Below are 20,515 nucleotides of genomic sequence, written 5' to 3'. Positions count from 1 at the left end.
CAGATAGTGTTAGGGTGTTGTAAGTCTGCGGGTGTAGCCGTAGCATTCACCAGGTTGGCAGATAGTGTTAGGGTGTTGTGAGTCTGCGGGTGTAGCCGTAGCATTCACCAGGTTGCCAGATAGTATTAGAGTGTTGTAAGTCTGTGGGTGTAGCTGTAGCATTCACTAGCAGCTAGATAGTGATAGAGTGTTGTAAGTCTGCGGGTGTAGCCGTAGCATTCACTAGGTTGGTAGATGGCATGAGCGTGTTGTTAGAACGCGGAAGGAACAGTAGTACCCACCAGTTCGGGTGTAGCAGTGAGGATATGGAAATCCACATATTGGATTTCGGTATTACCCAGATGGATTAGATCTGGTTGAGCAAGTGATAAGACTGTAGGAACGACACTACAATTATGAGATCAGGGAAGTAATGGACTGCTTAAGGGCGTTTGTGATGTAAGGCTACCATTGGTTAGGTAGCAATCACTTTTAGTCTTGGATTGGATGATGACAGGATGCGACGCATGGACCCGATCGGTCAGATCAGGAGGTTGTTAGAGCCACAGTGGCATGATAACTAGTCGCAACTAGTTTCAGAGAAGGATCACGTTCAGAAGTCGTGCGAGACGACTAAGTGGGAGTCTTTTGGCTCCACAGCCGGGCAGAAACCCGATATTTCAGATGACTGATGGATGAATTGAGAGCAGGAAGGACTCGATAGGTTTTGGCAAGCGGCCATGAGGCTGAATACTGCTTCAGACAGTTCAGTGTCGGGCAGTTTCAACGTTTGGGCAGTGTTAGCATTTGTGTTTCAGGTTGCAAGTACAGACGAAATACTGCTTGATCTGGGAAGTGACAAGTCACTCACAGCGGGATCAGCTGAGCCTTGTCCAAGTATAAGTGATCTGCAGGGATAATTGGGTTTGTGAACCTGTTTTATGGTGAGAACCTAAAGCTATCAGAAGTTAAGTGGTCAGTTGTGGGATAAACAGACTGGACTCGTCGTTAATGATTTAGTATGCGTGGTCTGTCAGGGAATCAGACCACCTCGAGATAGTAGATTCAGACGAAATAGATGTGATCCTGTTACGAGGAATTCGTTCATATGAAGATATTAGGGCTTTGCGAAGATTTGGTCACAACTACCCCGGGAAGGCTAGGGTGTGCTCAGAATGGTGACCATGATACTAGAGGGGTTGGGCGAGTAAGGAATGGTAATAAATGATTTCGAGGACGAAATCTAATTTAAGTGGGGGAGAGTTGTAGCACCTGTTTATTTATTAAGATTAATAAATTAATTAATGAACGAGTGGTAGCCTAAAGTAAATAATTATATATGCAGGGTGTTAGGTTCAAGGAGTTAACTGCCACATTTTTGGAAGTCGAGGGTTAAATGTGTGAGTTCGGGACTCATTTTATAAATATTTATGAAGACAGGGGCTCCGTGGTAATTATTTGGATTTAATTTAAAGGAAATGAGGTGAAAGGGGCTGAATATGTCATAATTAAGGTATTGGGGGCTGTTTGGTAAATTTTGTACCTAAGTTGTAAAGGATTTTAATGCTAAGGGTTTAAATGGTAATTATCGGATTCATTTTGAAAGGAAGTGCTATGGAGAGGGGCCATTCCTGCCATTATGGAGGGAATTTTGATGAGACACGGTATTTAACTGTTGTATTGCTCTCCGTAACCCTAACCCTAGAGGACCATACAACCGCCACTTCTCTCCATCCTTATACCCCCTCACCGGCACCACCACCACACCCATTTTCCGATCAGCGAATGGCCGCCATTCGAACACCGAGTCTCCACCGCTCTTCATCTCCTTCTTCTTCTACAGGCGCTGCCACGAGATGTTGCATCCACCACCCGCTACCACGCAAGTCGGAGCCGCCCAACCGCCAATGGAAGTCGTAACCACCGCCATGGCGTGCGCTGCTGATGCTACGAAACGACGACGAGACCACCACCTGCTGCCTTGGTATTGAGCACCTTCGTAGTGTGGTTGTCGGAGGCGTAACCAAATCGTGAAGGTGTCGCCGCCACCTCCATCGTTCCTGTTGCGTCGTCACAGGTCCACTGCCGTCGTTAGCCGCTTCTGTGACGCCTTCGAGCTCCATCCGCTGCTGCCATCGATGATTGTATGTGCTACCATCGCTGTCGGCCGCCATACGCCACCAAGAGGGTGGCTGGGTTATTTTTGCAACCGGGTGTGTGTATGTAGTTGTATTTCCACTGTGGGTGTATGATGAGTGTGCTTGGGAGGTTTGTTTCGCCAGAAATCAAGTGCACCACCATGGCAGCCAACCATGGTGGTTGCCGCCGGTTATAGCTTTTCTACCACCACCGGCCACCATAGGGGTGGCTGTGTGTGTGCACGTGTGTTATTTTTAGTGTGTGTGTGTGTGTGTATTATCGAGTTGTACATTGTAATGGTGCCAAAGTAATAATAGAAATCTCGAAACCACCACCGTGAGTGGTGGCTGTCGCCTCTCCGCCGCCACCGGCCGCCGTGTCGGGTGGCGGTGTGCATTGTTGGATCGTGACTTGTTTGGATGTTTGGAAAGGGACTAACAAACCCTAATGGGCCCAATGAGGCTTAATGGGCCTAATAAACCCTAATGGGCCTAATGAAGATTAATGGACCTAAAAGCCCAAACAGTTGACTAATGGGCCTAGTGAAATCTTAATGAGTCTAGTGAACCTTAATTGATTAAAAGACATATCAATTGGACCTAATGGGCTAAGATGGGGTTGGAAACCCTAATTAGGGTTTAGAAAACCCTAATATTGGATTCATGGGCTTGAATTTATTGGGACACACTTTTGGGCCATTGGAATAATGGAGTTGTGTGATTAAGCCCAATCACACCATATGACTCATTTAGAAGAATGGTGGACTTAATGGATTAAGTCCTTAATGGATTAAGTCCTTAATGGGTTAAGTGAGAAACACTTAACCCCAATCGTCATTTTATGTGAAATCCTAATTTCACATGGGTGTATTGATGGGCCTTCTATTAGGCCTTGATGATTGCGTTATTAATGGGCCTAGGGTAAGGCCCATGTAAGGGGTTTGGGCCCAATTTGGAAAATTAGGCCATAGATGGGCCATAGTTGGGCTTTAATGATTATATGATATTGGACCATAAGACTGTCAAAGGTTGGACTGAAATAAATGGTTGGGCCTTATGGTAAGACCTTGTAAAGGTTTGGGCCCAATTTGGAAAATTGGGCCATATGTTGGGCTTTGAGCCATAATTGGACTTTTGGGCCTTGGATTGGGCCTTGGGCTTATATAAAGCCAAGATTGGGGTAATGTAGTAGTTATACAAAGTATTTACTCATGGTTATGTGGTGGAACCCAATTATTAATTGGGTGTTATTTTGGTGTTGACAGTTCGGGAATATGTCAGCCAGCAGCTGGGGTTGAGTCTGCAGGACTTTAGCAGTGTGGTATTGTGTCTACGGGACTTCAGCAGTGTGAGGTGAGTTATCTTCCAGTAGCGGTGGGTCTACGGCCACAATGCCGGCCCACCAGTAGGAGTTGTATGTTAGATGATTGTCTTTGTGATATTCATCTAGATTTGCTACTACCTGATATGTTATATGCTGGCATGATATGTTATATGTGATAGTGGTAGTAGGGGGAATAGTCCCCAAGTTCGGTTGTTAGGACCGATGGGTAGGTCGGACACCCCAGATATGTCTGACAGTATGTTATGATATGTTTTATATGCTGCCATGATATGTTATATGTGATAGTAGTAGTAGGAGGTGAAATAGTCCTCGCATCTCGGTCGTAGGGACCGAAGGGTAGGTCGGGCACCCCAGATATGTCTGACAGTATGTTTATGCTATGATATTATGTGGTAGTAGTAGGAGGTGAAATAGTCCTCGTATCTCGGTCGTAGGGACCGAAGGGTAGGTCAGGCACCCCATATATGCCTGACAGTATATGTTATGATATGTGTGATAGTAGTAGTATGGGGTGAGATAGTCCCCGGAGTTCGGTTGTTAGGACCGAAGGGTAGGTCAGCACCCCAGAATGGCTTGACACGGGTAGGTCAGCACCCCAGAATGGCTTGACACGGGTAGGGCGGGCACCCCAGAATTGCCTGGCAGTATGTATGCTATGTGATTGTATGGTATGTGATATGATGGGGGAACTCACTAAGCTTCGTGCTTACGGTTTTTAGTTCTGGTTTCAGGTACTCGTTTTTAAAGGAAAGGAGTCGGCTTGATCGTAGCGCATCACACTATGTTTTCCGAACATGAGATCCTTGGGATTACACTCTGATATGGTTTTATGCTTTGATTACTGACATTTTGGTTTGACACGGATGTTCTTATGAATGTTTTATACTGATGGTTTTATGTAATAACTTATTTAAAAACGAAATTTTCGGCCTTGAAATTTGGGATGTTACATAATGGGCCGGCATTGGTGCCTTCGACCCATAGATATAGTGAGAAGACTCACATCGCACTACTGAATCATACAAAAAGCTTTTGGCTCCAGACTGACTAATCCTCGAACTATCAATACCAACAATACACCCAATTAGCAATTGGGCTCCAATCCATAACCACAACTCCATACCTGGGGTAAAAGGACCATTTTACCCCCAACCAAGCCTTGTCCAATTCTATGACCCAAACTACAATATGAAAGGCCCAAAGGCCCACTAATCAACTAATGGCCCAATTTACCAAATTGGGCCCAAACCCCTTTCATGGCCCTGCCTAAAGGCCCAACCATTCGTTCTAGTCCAACCACTTTTTATCCCGATGGCCCATTAACAACTCAAGCCCAAAATACCAGAAACTACTAGATCCATAAAAGCCTACTAATAGCCCAATTTTCCCAATTGGGCCCAACTCCATATGGGCCTTATCGTAATCCCATAATTCCCTTAAATACAATTCAGATTACCTCAAACACTCCTTGGGACAAACTAGGTCAAATACATAAGTCAAAAGTCAAAGTCAACGGTCCAAGTTGACCCAACTCGCCTAGTTGCCCTCCAACCCGTCGAGTTTCCTTAATCGGACTGAAAAATCGAGAATAAACCGATCCAACTCGCCGAGTTCACCCAAAAACTCGCCAAGTTCGTCAGGAACCAAACATCTTAATCGATTAAGCCGAGATAATCGAAACTAACAGCTCCACCACTCAGATCTTAATTGAAATAGCGTCTAGAAGGGTAAAGTTTCCAACTTTACCCCTAGGGACCTTCCAATGGGCTCAAAACCCAAACCCTAGGCTTAAAAGGTTAATGGCTTAACCAATAATCTCTTAATCACCAAGACAAAGCCCCAAAAATACAGATTTGATCCTCTAAGGCTTCATGGTCACGTAAAGCTTCCAACTTTAAATGCATGCATGGCTAAGAGAGGCTCAAAAGATCAAATGAGACCAAAAAAAGAGCTTAATAGATGCATGAAGCCCTTAAGACCCTAAAGTTGGCACCTTTATGGCAAAAGAAATCATGTAGGTCATAGATCTGAAAGGATAAGCACTTGGGACTGTTGGGTTATTTTGTGTCGTGTCAATTGTATTGTTTATAGTTTAGTCCGTTTGTAATGGGTTGGGCTTGTACACCCGGTTTTTTAATGAGCTAGGGTTAGACTATAAATAGTGCATGCATGCACCGTATTAGTAAAATAGATTGTATCGTTCATGTACTTGCCCTACGCTGCCTTTACAGTAGAAGTTCTTCATCGAGCTCTTCTAAGGCAGTGATTTATAATCATTCGACACCATTTTGATCATTGCATTCATTGTTTGATTTACTTTTCTGTTAAGAATCTTTCGATCAACTCGTATTTATTTCAACAATTGGTATCAGAGCAGGAGATTGTGTAAATCATACGCAACTCTTATGTCGAAGTATTATTAGGGTTTTTCCGCTTTTATTGGATTTGTTCTTTCCGTCTTCATCATTTTGATCGATTGTTGACGTTAGATCTTGATCCTTATTATGCCCTAAACTCGATCTTAGTTTTACACATCTGATTCTTTACAGGTTTTAGTGAATCTACAACATGCAGCCTGAAGATCCACACACTTTGTCATTCAATCTTTCTAGCAGCATCGGATCTACCACCAGGATTCCTATTATGTTCCCACAAGACTATGAAGTATGGGCTTTGCATTTCGAGGACTATGTTCGGGGTATTGAAGACCATTGAATGACGATTTGGCAGGCCATAACAGAAGGAACATTCATGCACATGGGAACCAGGAGAATCATCAAAACTCAGGCTGAGTACAATAATCTTCTTCTCGATGTTAAAGATATTCCTCAAGATGAGAAGAATAAATTGTTGAGCAATGTTAAAGCTATGAGGATTATAAGGTTTGCTCTACCTCCTGACACCTTTCGCCTGGTGAGTTCCTGTGAGACAGCAAAGGAGATCTGAGATAGATTAAAAGAGCTCTATTCAAGTGATGCAGATCTGGAACACTATATTCAGACAATGCTTCTTTCAGAGTTTGGTGCCTTTGTTCAAAAGCCAAAGGAAAAGCTTGATCAAACATTCAATCCTTACAACCATCTTTTAAGTAGGATGATGAAGCACAAAATAAAACGTGAATTAATAGAACAAAAAGTCAAGTTCATGAACGGTTTGAGATCCGAATGGAAGGTTGTGGTATCAACTGTTAAAGCGCATGAACAGTTTAAAAACTACACCTTAGCGAAGCTGGTGGGAATTCTTAGGTCCCACGAAGATGAAGTAACAAAGGAAGGAAAGGTTGTTTCTGGAATCGGATCTTTAGCCCTGGTTGCAAAGGGAAAGACTGTAGTTGAAGAAGATTCGGAGTCTGATCTTTCAGATTGCGAACTTACGAAAGAGGAATACGTGTTGATGGTCTCTAACCCCAGAAAGTTTGCAAAGAAGAACTTTGGACGCTCCAAAAATAGAAACTGGCAAGGGAGTTATAGTTCGGACAAGGCGAAGGATGAAAGCTTCAATAACTCGCCAAAGGATGAAGTGAAGAAAGAAAACAAACTAATGGGAGATTCTGACTATGACTGCAACTATTGTCATGGAAAAAAACATTTGTCTAAGGAGTGCATGTTAAAGATAATGAATGAGAAAAAGGAAGAAGTAGATAAAGACGAAGCTTACTATCTTCGGAAGATAGAAGAGCTTAGAAAGAAGAAGAACGTTGACAACGCTAAGCCTGCTTTGATTGTCCAGGAAGATGATGACGAGTTCGGAAGAGTTGAAGTCTGGTCGACTGAATCGGAGGATGAAGAGGTTCGTATACCCACACATGGTGAGTGCTTTTTTGCGAAGGCTGAGGTCCCCAGATACGAGGGAAGCTACATGATGGTTCGCAATGTCGTATCGGAGCAAAGAGGATACGCCATTGATGGCGGCAATGCTTCAGACAACTGCTTCGATGCGAAACCTGTCTCCGAGCAGATCAGTGAATGTGAGAAAGTGATCAGCAAGGTACATTCTATTATCGAATCTCTAAATATTCCTGTCTCTCGGTATGAACCTGAATTAGATGATTTAAAATTACAGTCTCTAGTTTAAGTGATAGTTTAAAAAGAAACTGTTTAAGTAATACTAGCTTAACTGATCAAATAAGCAGGGTAACATCAAAAAGTGAATAGAGGCGGATGTGGATTGAGAAGTTAGAGTCGGAATTATCTAGGTCTAGGGATGATGTGTTTTACTTTCAAAGAGACAATATAGGGATTTTGAAACAACGAAACATTTTTTTATTTAATTGCTAAACGTCTTTACTTTAATATCACTCAGCTGCATATTGATTGTGAAATAGGGAAGAATATTCATAAAATGATTTTTCCCTTTCTCTAATTGAAAGAGGACGAAATCGATGCAGCCTACTACAAATGCAAATCCATTATCTCATCTGACGATGTGTCTGATTCTTACAGAGTTGGACTGGACAAAATTGAAGCTTACATACAGTCCAAAGAACACAAAGAAATGTTGAAACAACTTTTCAAATCCGAATCCTAAAAGTTTTTCAAAACCCCAGTCTTCTTCTCCGCAGGTTTTAAAAACAAAAGCTTCTCAAAAACCCTCGTTTTCAAAACATATGAAACCTTTGGAAAAGACAAAACCAAACTTTATTCCAAAATCTAATGTTTCAAAATCTACCAACACATCGAAAGATGTTAAGGGCAAAGGAAAGATTATTTCAGAGTCTAAAAATCCTTTCAAAAATTCTGAAACACACTTAAAAAGGGTTGAGAAAAAGGTTGCCAAGCAACAAATCAAAGATAATCAAAGAAAAATCTCTTTTAAAAAGGATCCTAAAGATGATAGGATTATTGTTTTCAAAATAACGAAAGGAGATAATTTAACTTTGGTCAAGCGATCTTACTTGGTTGATGAATCAATTAGTTTTCCTGTTTCTATGAAAGCCTCACGAGGACCCAAACAACTTTGGGTTCCTAAATCTCTTTGATTTTTGTAGGTGATACGTGACGAGCAGTTTGACTCCGAATGGTACATTAATAGTGGCTGCTCGTGTCACATGACAGGAAGGAATGAAGAGTTAAAGGGATTTAGATCATTGAAGGATGGTGGACGAGTCAAATAAGGAAATAATTCGCTCGGAGAAATCAAGGGATACGACATGATTACGAATGGGGAATTTTCCATTCGGAAGGTAGCCTATGTGGAAGGCCTACAACATAAACTAACTAGTGTATCTCAATTGGTTATAGGTACCAGATTGAAAGTGTCGTTTGTTGATGAAGGATCTGAGATAATAGAAAAGAAGACCAAAACAGTGCTTCTAAAGTCCAAGAGAAAAAGGCGAGATGTATCCGTTGAATATGAATCCTATCAAAGGAAATCCAACCATATGCCTTCTTACGAAAGCATCTTCGGATGATAGTTGGCTCTAGCACCGAAGGCTCTCGCACCTAAACTTCAAGGATATCAATAAACTCGTGCTTGGTGACCATGTGCGAGGTTTTCCACTTCTAAAGTTTGACAAAGAACATCGATGTGTAGCCTGCGAACTTGGGAAGCAGAGCAGGAAGAGTTATTCAACAATTATAAACACCAAAGTGATCGAACCACTTGAGCTTTTACATATAGATCTCTGTGGTCCATCAGGCATCAATAGCATTGGTGGTAACAAGTACATTTTAGTGATTGTTGATGATTTTTCCTGATTTACGTGGGTTTATTTTCTTAAGCAGAAATCAGAAGCCACTTCCAAGCTTAAGGACTTTATCAAGCTGACCGAGCTTCAACTGCGAAAGCCAGTTCGGAACATTCGCAGTGAAAATGGTTCGGAGTTCAAAAACCACGTGTTTGAAGAACTCCTGACTGAAAAGGGAGTTGCTCACAACTTTTCGGCTCCTTACACTCCCCAGCATAACGGAGTTATTGAAAGACGAAACTGTTCTCTGTGCGAAGCTGCGAGGACCATGATATGTTTTGCGAATTTGCCTCTTTACTTCTGGCCAGACGCTATTGGCAGAGCCTGTTTTACTCAGAATCGATCTCTCCTAAATAAAAGATTCTCCATCACCCCTTATGAAGTTCTTAATAAAAGGATACCTAACTTTAAGTTCTTTCATGTCTTCGGTTCCAGGTGTTTCATTTTCAATTCGAAGGAGCAACGGAACAAGTTCGATGTGAAAGCAGACGAAGGAATTTTCTTGGGCTATTCTCTGAATTCGAAGGCATATAGGGTTCTCAACAAAAAGTCTAAAAAGATAGAAGAAACCTATTATGTCACCTTTGACGATAATTATCTAAAGAAGTATCAGAAGACTGACTCTCAATCAAAGGAGATTTTTCCAACGACGAATCCGATGACCATTCCTCTTTTCCAACCTTTATGAGGAATTAATGAACCTTTTTGATGAGCCAAATAATGCGATCTCTTTAGAATCTAAGGAAGCAGATAATAAGGAAGATGAGCTGAAAAAGATTATCGATGATGTTGTTAAGGATCTTGATAATGAGCCACCCATTCCGAAAGATTCTGAAAATCCACCATCTCCACAAGCTACGAATGCTCCTGTTTAGGGGGAGGATGCAGTTACTGAAATCAGCTTAGAACCTCCATTCCAGGGGGAGGATTCAACTCCTCAAGTAAACCATGAATGTCCAATCCATGGGGAGAATCCTATTCCGGACGAAGAGTCAAACCCATCATTCGAGAGGGAGAATGCAAATACAAAAGATGATTCGGATGTTCAGTCAGAATTTGAAGACGTGAATGTTGAATTGGATCCAACCTATGATCCAAACTATCCTCTACTGACCAAATGGACCAGAGATCATCCCAAAACGCAAGTAATCGGAGAAACATCATCTGGAGTTCTTACGAGAGCTCAACAAAAAGCGAAGCAGACTCCATTATTCTCCAAAGTGGAATTTTTCAATTCGTTTATCTCCAAAATTGAGCCGAAAAATGTTAAGATTGCTCTTGATCATTCTAATTGGGTGCAAGCAACGCAGGAGGAGCTCAATGAGTTTGAACATAACAAGGTTTGGAAACTGATTCCCACTCGGAAGGATGTATCTGTTGTAGGCCTCAAATGGGTGTTCCGTAATAAGCTTGATAAAGAGGGTAATGTGATACGAAATAAGGCTCGGATGGTTGCTAAGGGTTATTACCAAGAGGAAGGCATTGACTACGAGGAAACGTTCGCACCAGTTGCAAGGCTGGAGTCTGTTCACATCTTTCTGGCATACGCAGTTTACAAGAACTTTGAAGTCTACCAAATGGACGTTTAGTGTGCCTTTGTGAATGGGGAACTAAAAGAAACAGTATATGTGGAAAAACCACCTTGGTTCGTAAATAAAAAATATCCGAACCACTGCTATATTCTGGATAAAGTTGTGTATGGTCTGAAGCAAGCTCCACGAGCATGGTATGAAACTCTCACTAGATTCTTAAAACAATCTAAATTTAAACAAGGCTCGGTTGACCCAACCTTCTTTCGCAAGAAAGATGGTGACTATCTGATGATTTTCCAAATCTATGTTGATGATATCATTTTCGGATCTACTAATCCTAGATTAACTGCTGAGTTTCGAAAATTGATGGAGACTAAGTTTGAGATGAGCTCAATGGGTCCATTTAACTTTTTCCATGGTTTGAATATAAGACAGAGTCAATAGGGAATATTTATCAACCAGGAGGCTTATACGAAGACCTTACTTGCGAAGTTCGGAATGGTGGGAGATTCGAAGGTGAAGGTTCCAATGGCATTCGAAACAAATCTAACACCGTCCTTGGACAAACCAACAACAGATATGACTCTCTATCGTCAAATGATAGGATCATTGATGTATCTAACTGCTAGTCGTCCAGACATTATGTTTTATGTTTGCTATTGTGCCAGGCTTCAAGCAATTCCTCGCGAACCCCACATGACTGCTGTGAAGAATATCTTCAGATATTTAAACGAACCTCCTCGCTCGGAATTTGGTACCAATCCAACTCAGGGTACTTTGTACAAGCATTCTCTGATGCTGATCTCGGAGGTTGCGGTCTTGATTGCAAAAGTACAACGGGAGGATGTCAATTTCTTGATGGCAAACTCATCAGTTGGCAGTCTAAGAAGCAAACATGTGTCTCCCTATCGACTGCTGAAGCTGAATATATTGATGCCGCCTCCTGTACCTCGCATGTGATTTGGATTCAAAGTCAGTTAAGGGACTATGGTATAAATATGAAAAGAATCCCCTTATACTGTGATTCCGAAAGCGCCATTCGCATCTGCCACAATCCAGTGCAACACTCCAAAACCAAAGACATTGCACTGAGGTATCACTTCATAAAAGATCACGTGGAAGATGGAAATGTCAAAATTTACTTTGTTAGATCTGCTGATCAATTGGCCGACATTTTCATGAAAGCCTTACCTGAACAAACCTTCAATAGAATTCTTCAAGGCTTGGGAATGATTGAGGCAGAATCTGTTCCGAAACCACCTTCGCACTCGGAAAATATTGGTTAAACTGTGAATTGGTCCGAGCGCTCGGAGCGACTCACATTCTACTATTCATTTGGTGATTCAGAACTCGATGTATCCTTTGTATATTTTGTTCTGTACACTTGTGTTTTCTTTTTTTCTTTTCTGTTTTTATTTCTTTTTCAGAAAAACATAAAATTGCAAAAATAATTTCTTAATTTTTGTTTATTTTCTTTTTCAGAAAAATCAAAATTTCAAAAATATTTTCTGTTTTTAATTCCTTTTTAAGAAAAACTTAAAATTACAAAAATATTTTCTTAATTTCTGTTTATTTTCCTTTTCAGAAAAATCAAAATGTCACAAATATTTTCTGTTTTTATTTCTTTTTTAGAAAACTATTAAAATACCAAAAATATTAGATAATTGAGCAGGACTGAAGCAACACATTCATGATTCTCACAATTACGAGTGATAGGGCAGGTATAAATTCCGAATCTTTGCACTAGTTAAGTGTCCCTAGAAGCATGTTGTTGCACGTTATCCGAAGCCTCTGGGACTCTATGTTTGAAGCCTTAATGAATCGATTATACCAATCGTTTCTTCCCAATCAGGCTGAAAATTCACATACTTCATTGAGCTACCTTACTCTTCTCATATTGAGTTAAGAGTTGACTGCTTGGTCTTTCGTTCGTAGCAGAGGTACATTTCTCTTTGGATCCATCTCCAAATTTCTCCATCATTTTCACTTTCACACTTGTAACCCCTGAGACTCTCAAAAATTACCACTGAGGTTTACGGTTACATAATTTCTGTGTTTATGATCTTAAATTCATTATCACCACGAATTGAGTGAAACCCAAAATCCAACACCAATTTCAGAATTGACGGTGAACAATTTTACATGTTCTAGATTTATCACCATGGAATTAACCAATATCCACATTCGTGGTTTGTACCTTGAAATCTCTTTTTATTTTTGCGAGATCTTAATGAGATGTTCTAGACCTAAGACGTTTCTTCCCATAAGATCCATTTTTTTTATATTTTTCTTCAGATTTCTATAATTATCCAGCCACTCAAGTTAATTACAAAGCATACTTGTTCTTATGACTACACTGGTCAGACAAGTACTTCTTCCGAACGTTCGTACTTATGTTGAGTTTCAGAGTTTGGTTGAAGATGAAGCCACCCTTAAGCCTTATTGAAAAGATGCCTTTCACTGTTTCTCAACAAACATATGATTGTAATTCACTGGGATTCCACACAGACACTTCCGAGTCTCTCTTGACTCCGAAGGAAGAGATCGTTGCCCGGGATCCATCTTTTTTATGTCTTTATTGACATCACTAGAATCCCTTAGATAACTTGCTTTATTTCTTTATCTTTGGCACACTCTTGCACGAAGATCCTTGTGGTTTTCAAAAAGTATGGTTCAAAGTTCTAATGGTTACTTTCATATTCGGAGTACAAGAAATAACGATTTATTGCGAAAGGGTATATCCGAAAAGGCGAAACTTAAGGGATAAGATTATGATTTTGGTGCGTGACAATTTCAAAATGAACCTGACATCACGCTGTCAGTTACGCCGCCTGACACACGCCAACCTGTCACACTTTTCCAGGCGCTTTTTCAGGGGTAATGGAGCGCCAACCGCCGATTTTATCTCACCTCTAATGACGTATAAAAGGAATTCAACGCCTCATTATCACTTACCGCATTCAAAGAATTTCTCTTCCAGTGCTAAAAATCCCTTTCTTTCTCACTACTATTCATCGTCTTCTCCATCGATTTCAATGGCAACTTCATCAGATACTCCATCTGCTGCTGGTCAGACTGTTTCGTCAGGGTTGCTGGGCATCAAGGCTAACCAAAATCTCATCTTGGACCTCGATCCATCCAAGTATGATGCTTTTCTACAACCACTGATCGAGTGCCTCAGACATTCTCCCTTGGCTACCACTCTTTCAAAAACAGAGCACGTTCCTTTGGCTCTTCTATCCAAGGCTTACTCAACTGCACGTTATGAAGAGAATGATTCGGCCATCTATTTTGAGCTTGGGAATCAGCAAATCTCTATCACCAAGTCACGATTCACTCGTTTAATAGGATTTCCCTCATTTAGGGATTTGATCGAAACAGAATCCATCTCATCTTCTTCCATGCTTGAGATGTTCTACCAGATGGATTACAGGGAGTATCTAGTTGTTATATCTAAGTTTACAAAGCCTAGTCTTCCTCTTATGTGGAATGGGTTATTTACCCTAATTTTCAAGAGTTTTTCAAAGAAGGCCACGGGATCAGACAGCGCAAGTAAGCTCTTTCTTACTATCTTCTATGGTGTTTATTCTGGAATCAACTTAGATTACGGCTCAGTCCTTTGGGATCAATTGGTACAAAGTACTCTTTCTGTCACTTGTCACTCGGAGATATCTTGTCCTCATTTTTGGGCAATTGTTGTTCAGAGATCTATCGATCGCCTCAATATCCCGTGGTAGAAGGTTCGGTGATCGCGGTAATTCCAATATTTCATACGTTAAATGTCATAGTCTCTGATAGCTCGAGGTTCGCATTTATGGGATCTATTCCAGAGTTGATGCTTCGCAACGTTCCAGCTGAAAGTGAAGTTATCATCGCCTATCACAGACAACCGACATCCGGTCCTCGCCCATTGACCGCTGCAGTGCAAAAGGTATTGGATGAGGCTGATAAGCCTAAGAAAAGGGGTAAAAGAAAACAGAAGGATGGACCCTCCGAATCTGCGCAGACTCCGAAGAAGAAGAAAGTTAAGCGAGTCGCTCGCAAGCCAAGGACTCCTACACCACGTGATGAGGAGGATTCGGAGTCAAACACCATCTCCGAAGTTCGCATACCTGAGCAAGTCTAGCATGAAACTGAAGACACAACTGCGACATCGCAACCTATGGTTTCGCAGCCAACTCCTACTCAAACCAATCCTGAGGTATCTTTCTCTATGCCAACTTTTGTTCCATTAACAAATAACTTTTTCCGGGATTTTTCTCGACCTTCTCCTACTGCTACTACTACACCTGTCACGATCGCTCCGTGTCCGAACGTATCTATGGGAGTTTCGCAACCCCAGATCTCTGTTGCGCAATCAACTCCTCTCTTCACTGAATCCAATGCAAGAACAACAAAGGCCACGAGTACACCTCCAGTTACTGTCAACGTATCTGATACGGGGGCAGGTGCTTCTGGTACTATTGGTCTGTTTACTCCACCGATCTATCCTCTACGAACAACTGATCCAGATACAGTTTTTGGGGATAGTTTTGATGCTTTTGATGATTTCCACTACAGTCCCTTCACTTTTAACAAGAAAGTGACAACGATGATGCTCCAATGACACAAGGGCAGTTCAAGGCCCTAAATACCAAGTTGGATTCTTTGCTTGAGTCCACCACAACCTTATCCAGCACTGAATACTCCCAGGCTTCAGTTAAAGCCTTTTTGAAACACTTACTAAGGTGCATGCTGCAAATATCACCCTCACAAACAAAGCAGTTGCTGACTCTGAGAAGACTTGCAAGGAAACGACCGAAAAAGTCGAAAAACTAATTTCTGGTGTTCAAACCTTTATGGGTGACTTCAAAACTTCTTTTGAGTCCAACACAGCCTCTACGGATAAGGTGATCACTAACATCGGTACAATTCTTCAAACCAAACATGATTCACTTGCGAAGGTTCGTACTGCTATTCAGGATGATAATACAGCGCTTCAGACATCAATCACCTCCAAAATCGACAAGCTTCATTATGATTCGGATATGGAGAACAAGATAATGGATGAGCTTGTTGTTAAAACTAAGAAGTTAAAGGTTCTCTCAGTGAAGTTATCGCATGCGAACTCCCAAATTGAAGAACTCAAATCCGAGAAAGTTGTTATCAAAAGTTACGTTGCTGATGTGAACGCCAATTTGCACAATCTAATCGAGACTCGTGATTCTCTCCTCACCGTCTCTGTTTGTCAGCATTTGGCAGAGAAATTAAAGCCTATCTTCTCTATGCTTGACAAAATTGAAGGTGTTTCAGAATCTTTTATTCCAAAACAAGGGGGAGAACCTGCGAGATCTTCTGGTGCAGGTAAACGAACTAGTGGTGGTGATGAACATGAAGAAAAGCCAAAGTCAAACGATCCGAAGGATAATGTAGCTTCGAGGTCGAAAGGAAAAGAAAAAGAGATAGATGATGATGATGATACGGAAGAGGATGATAATGAGAAGCTTAAGCGTAAATCTCGTGATGCTAAACTTGAGGAAAACCTACGAGTTGCTAGGGAGGCTGAAGCACGAGAGAAGGCAGCTCGTGAAGCTGAGGAAACTTTGAAAGCTCAGAAAACTATTTTTCCTCTGTGGACTATAGAACGAATTCTAAATGAAGCCATCGACAATCCAAACGTTTATTAGTTAGAACCTGTGACTTCATTTGAATTGGAGAACTCAACTAATTCGCAGCTTGATCTGCCAATTACTCCGAAGGCTTTTCGGTTTCATAGTTTTGACAAAGTTGCGAATGTTTCTCTCTCTGATAATGGTGTTGATCAGATGCTCTTCTCGTTTTATCTAACGCACATGAAGCCACAATACGAAATCTGGAGCTCAAAGAAAATAACGGATGTGAAGGTTTTTGGCCCCATTGAAACCGAAAGCTTCCTGAATGCTCGTTTCAAGGTGGCACGTGGAGTAGTGAATTATGTGTTTGAATTTACACTCGTAGATTTGCCGTGCTTGAACCCATTTGATTGGATTTCTCTGCTGCATCTTCTGCTAAAGGAAGAAAAGAAATTCAAACCAATCGTGGCACATCTCAAAAGGATGTTGGTCTCGTACATCTAGGAAGTTGGAAAGATGGATGTAGAGATAGCGTCAGTACTCCGAAAGAAGCCAACAGTGTTCCCCAAGGAAGCTCCGGAAGATTTTGATAAGATGAAGCTGGGGAGAATACGAAAGGATGGTTGGTATATGGTATTCCAGATATAAGAAAGAGTTGATGCTAATTTTCTTAGAGTTTGCTTCTTTCTGCCTGATAAGCATCTATACTCCACCCCATGTCTGGAATACATTTTGGAGTTAATGAATCAGTGAAAAGCGAACAGTGCTTGGGACAAGAAGTGTTTATCGGATATGATCAACTAGTACATTCTGGTTCGCAAGACTCTGCTGGGTATAATGTTGAAACTGTTTACTGTTCAGAAACGCCAACATCATTGAAGAATTTGCCTTCCTTATTGACCCAAAGGGGGAGATTGTTGGGTTATCTTGTGTTGTGTCAATTGTATTGTTTATAGTTTAGTCTGTTTGTAATGGGTTGCGCCTGGCCACCCGGTTTTTAATGAGCTAGGGTTAGACTATAAATAGTGCATGCATGCACCGTATTAGGAAAATAGATTGTATCGTTCTTGTACATGCCCTACGCTGCCTTTACAATAGAAGTTCTTCATCGAGCTCTTCTAAGGCAGTGATTTATAATCATTCGACACGATTTTGATCATTACATTCATTGTTTGATTTACTTTTCTGTTAAGAATCTTTCGATCAACTCGTATTTATTTCAACAGGGACGCCCTACCCCTTCATATTCACTTAAACATGACTAAAAGCACACTATTTAACCTAAGAAGAGATCTAAGCAACTACTAAGCAATGAGAGCACTTGATACCTCAAAACCTTGGCAAATGAGCTATAGATTCTGGATCCAAGGCTTCTTCTCCAATCCAAGAAACTTCCACTTCTTAGCTTCTTCAAAATACACCAAAAATGGACACTTAAGTCACTCTCCAAGCTCACACACTCAAAAATGGAAGGTCAAGCTCGAAATTTAGGGTTTCTGGATAGAGGAGGGTGGCAAGGAGGCCAGTCAAGGGACTTAAGGTCCTTAAAAAGGGTGCAAAACCCAAAAATTAGGGTTTCTCAAACAGCGTCCAACTCGACGAGTTGGTCACGCGCCCCAAAAGCTTCCAACACGTCGAGTTTATGCCATAAACTCGACTAGTTGGCCCCTAAAAAGGGAATTTATTTCCATAATTGAGCTTCTAGATTCCAGACGTTACAACTCTCCCCGACTTAAATTAGATTTCGTCCTCGAAATCGCTCCTTATTAACATTCAAAACAAAACGACCAATCCTGATGATCTTAATCGAAAATTATGCGCATAATACAGTCGTCTCAAGACAACTGAAACCCAAACCAAACTTCCATCCCAAAGACATAATCAAACCTTCAGCCCCTGCAAACCACTTCTACCCTTCTAAGACCTGAAATCTATAATGGTCTGACTCTCGGCAGCCGCTCATGCTGAAACAACTCCATGCCCAACTCTCAACGAATAACAAGTCAAACATAACACTTCCAATTCTGATCATGCCACCGTGCCAACCTCATAGAGTTTCATACTAAACAAAATGCTTTCAACCTCGATCACATTGCTGCTTCAAAGGGAAACAAAGTTACTGACCATAAACAGCAACAAAACACTTATACTCGACAGAAGGCTCAGATAATCCTTGGAGTAGAAGATTCATCCCTGCAACGGTTAGACTCAGACGAGAGTTGTGCAACAGGTTCAAATCAATTACTCTCAGATTATTTAAACCCGCTGCGAGTGACTTAATATTTCCCAATCACCCAGATACTTCACACCCATACGAAATCCCAAATCACTAGTACTGCCTGAAACACTGATACTGCCCGAAACACTGATACTGTTTTCCAAAATCCACCGAGACCTCCCTAGTCCCAAATTGTCTGCCAATTATCTGAAATATTGGGTTCCTGCCCGGTTGCTGAGCCAAAAAGGATCCCACACAGTCGTCCCTCACGACTCCCGAAAGAAAGCCTCACAGGCAATGAATACCCAAACCATCTCTTCATCAACCCGATACTAGGTTGAATGCTGCAAACCAACTGTAGTCTTACCTCATACTCGGTCTCCCACGACCTACCATATCCTGATTCCAAACACGCTGAGGCCCTCTCACAGGCATAACCAACCCAAAACACAACACAATGGCTCAGTTGCTATTAAAAATAAACCCATTCATTACCCTCGAACCCTACGATTGATGCCATTAGCATAAAATTACTCCAATTTTTATTCCACTGAATCGAAATCCTGATCAACAAACGTGCGATACTTGACTCGAGATCTTACACAAGATCAATTCAATACTCCACTCACAACCCGAGATTCACAATCCTGCACTTCCATTTCCCACTATAACCTTCCGATTCCCGACATCCCTCACATGACCGATTAATAATTACTCCCAAACCAATGCTGAGACTACCAATCTCGCACCTGGTCCAACCACCAGGTTCCCAAGAGTCCAAACAGCAAGGCTTCCTATCCTCAACCCTTCTGCATCACACACTGATCCCCCACATGATCCTGCAACTCAAGATCCAATACCTTGAATCAACGGTCTCTACCAGGACTCGCCTGATCTACCATAAACACACGGGCACCGCCCACGGACCCCAACCATCAAGGGCCACTATGAACCGGTCCCGCCTCGGACCCCAATGATCCCCAGCCCAGAACAGAGAATAATTCCTCGACAACCTACGCCGGCATGCCCAATGAACGAACTGATTCCTCTTCCATGCTCGTGACCAAACCTAATAACAGTCGACCTCGAGCTGATGAATGCTACGATCTCATCATAGTCTTTCAACATTTCCAACCAACCATGATCTTGACCTGGAATGCCATGGGCTCTCCCACATGGTCTGATATCCAAGTGTCATGCATCATGAGTTGAATCCTGCAACCAACCAGAAGTTCGGTTACACATTCAAATCCCACCGCCTACTATTATAACAATGGAGATGCCAACCCGTGGCTGGGAGTTCCTGAACTCCTAACAACATAAACCTTAATCTGAACAATCACTTACTTCTCCCCTACTTGGACTCGACAAAGCTTTCTCACCTCTTAATCGTTATGGATCTCCGATCCATCTCCCTCAAACATCAGGAACTGCTCATTCCCTGAGCTGAACCAAACTAGCGTTCCATTACTAGACAAACTCAATGATCTCGCAATTCCTGAAACCCTGAAGTATACTCTTTAAACCTTAACCATACTGATATTCCAAATCACCTCCCATGATACCAATTCCTAATTTCTTACGCTCGCGACTAAAACCATAACCCTTGCCCTGAACCGACGAACCTTCATCCCCATTCCCATTCTTGAAGAATCCCTGAATCCTAATCGTCTGCAACCTGAACAAATATGAAACTCCCCTGACATTCCGATGACCAAATAACTCATGAAACTGACACCATCGTCTTCCTGCTACCACTCCTCTCTTAACAGCGGTAGTAGTTGAACCCAGCAGTTCTTCCATAGGCAACTGCAGCTCCCATTGGAACAAACTACAAAACCGTTGAACACTGCCGATTACTGAAAAACCAACCCGCAAAATCGTGACCAAAGACCTTCCACATAATACCCCTGAACCAATCTCGCCCAAACCATAATAACAACCGGACACATTGGAACCCGCTACACGAGATACAACCCCTCAATAACCCATGAATAACAGAGGACTAAACCAAATATAGCGCTTA

The 20,515-nt window shown here is 41.7% G+C and overlaps 1 protein-coding gene across 1 annotated transcript; it reads left to right on the top strand.

Moving 5' to 3' along the window:
* The first annotated feature begins 9,843 nt into the window (after positions 1–9,843).
* Positions 9,844–10,737, top strand: LOC145130470 (uncharacterized). The gene is made up of 3 exons (XM_079065266.1): positions 9,844–10,017; positions 10,069–10,196; positions 10,275–10,737. The coding sequence occupies exons 1-3, from the start codon at positions 9,844–9,846 to the stop codon at positions 10,735–10,737; spliced, it is 765 nt and encodes a 254-aa protein (XP_078921392.1).
* Positions 10,738–20,515: the final 9,778 nt, after the last annotated feature.

Source organism: Lactuca virosa, chromosome 8, assembly GCF_052849685.1.
Source record: "Lactuca virosa cultivar CGN04683 chromosome 8, Lactuca_virosa_CGN04683_v6, whole genome shotgun sequence".
NCBI classification, from domain to species: Eukaryota; Viridiplantae; Streptophyta; class Magnoliopsida; order Asterales; family Asteraceae; genus Lactuca; species Lactuca virosa.
The sequence above is the reverse complement of the archived record's forward strand: the minus strand, read 5'-3'. Positions and strand labels throughout refer to the sequence as shown.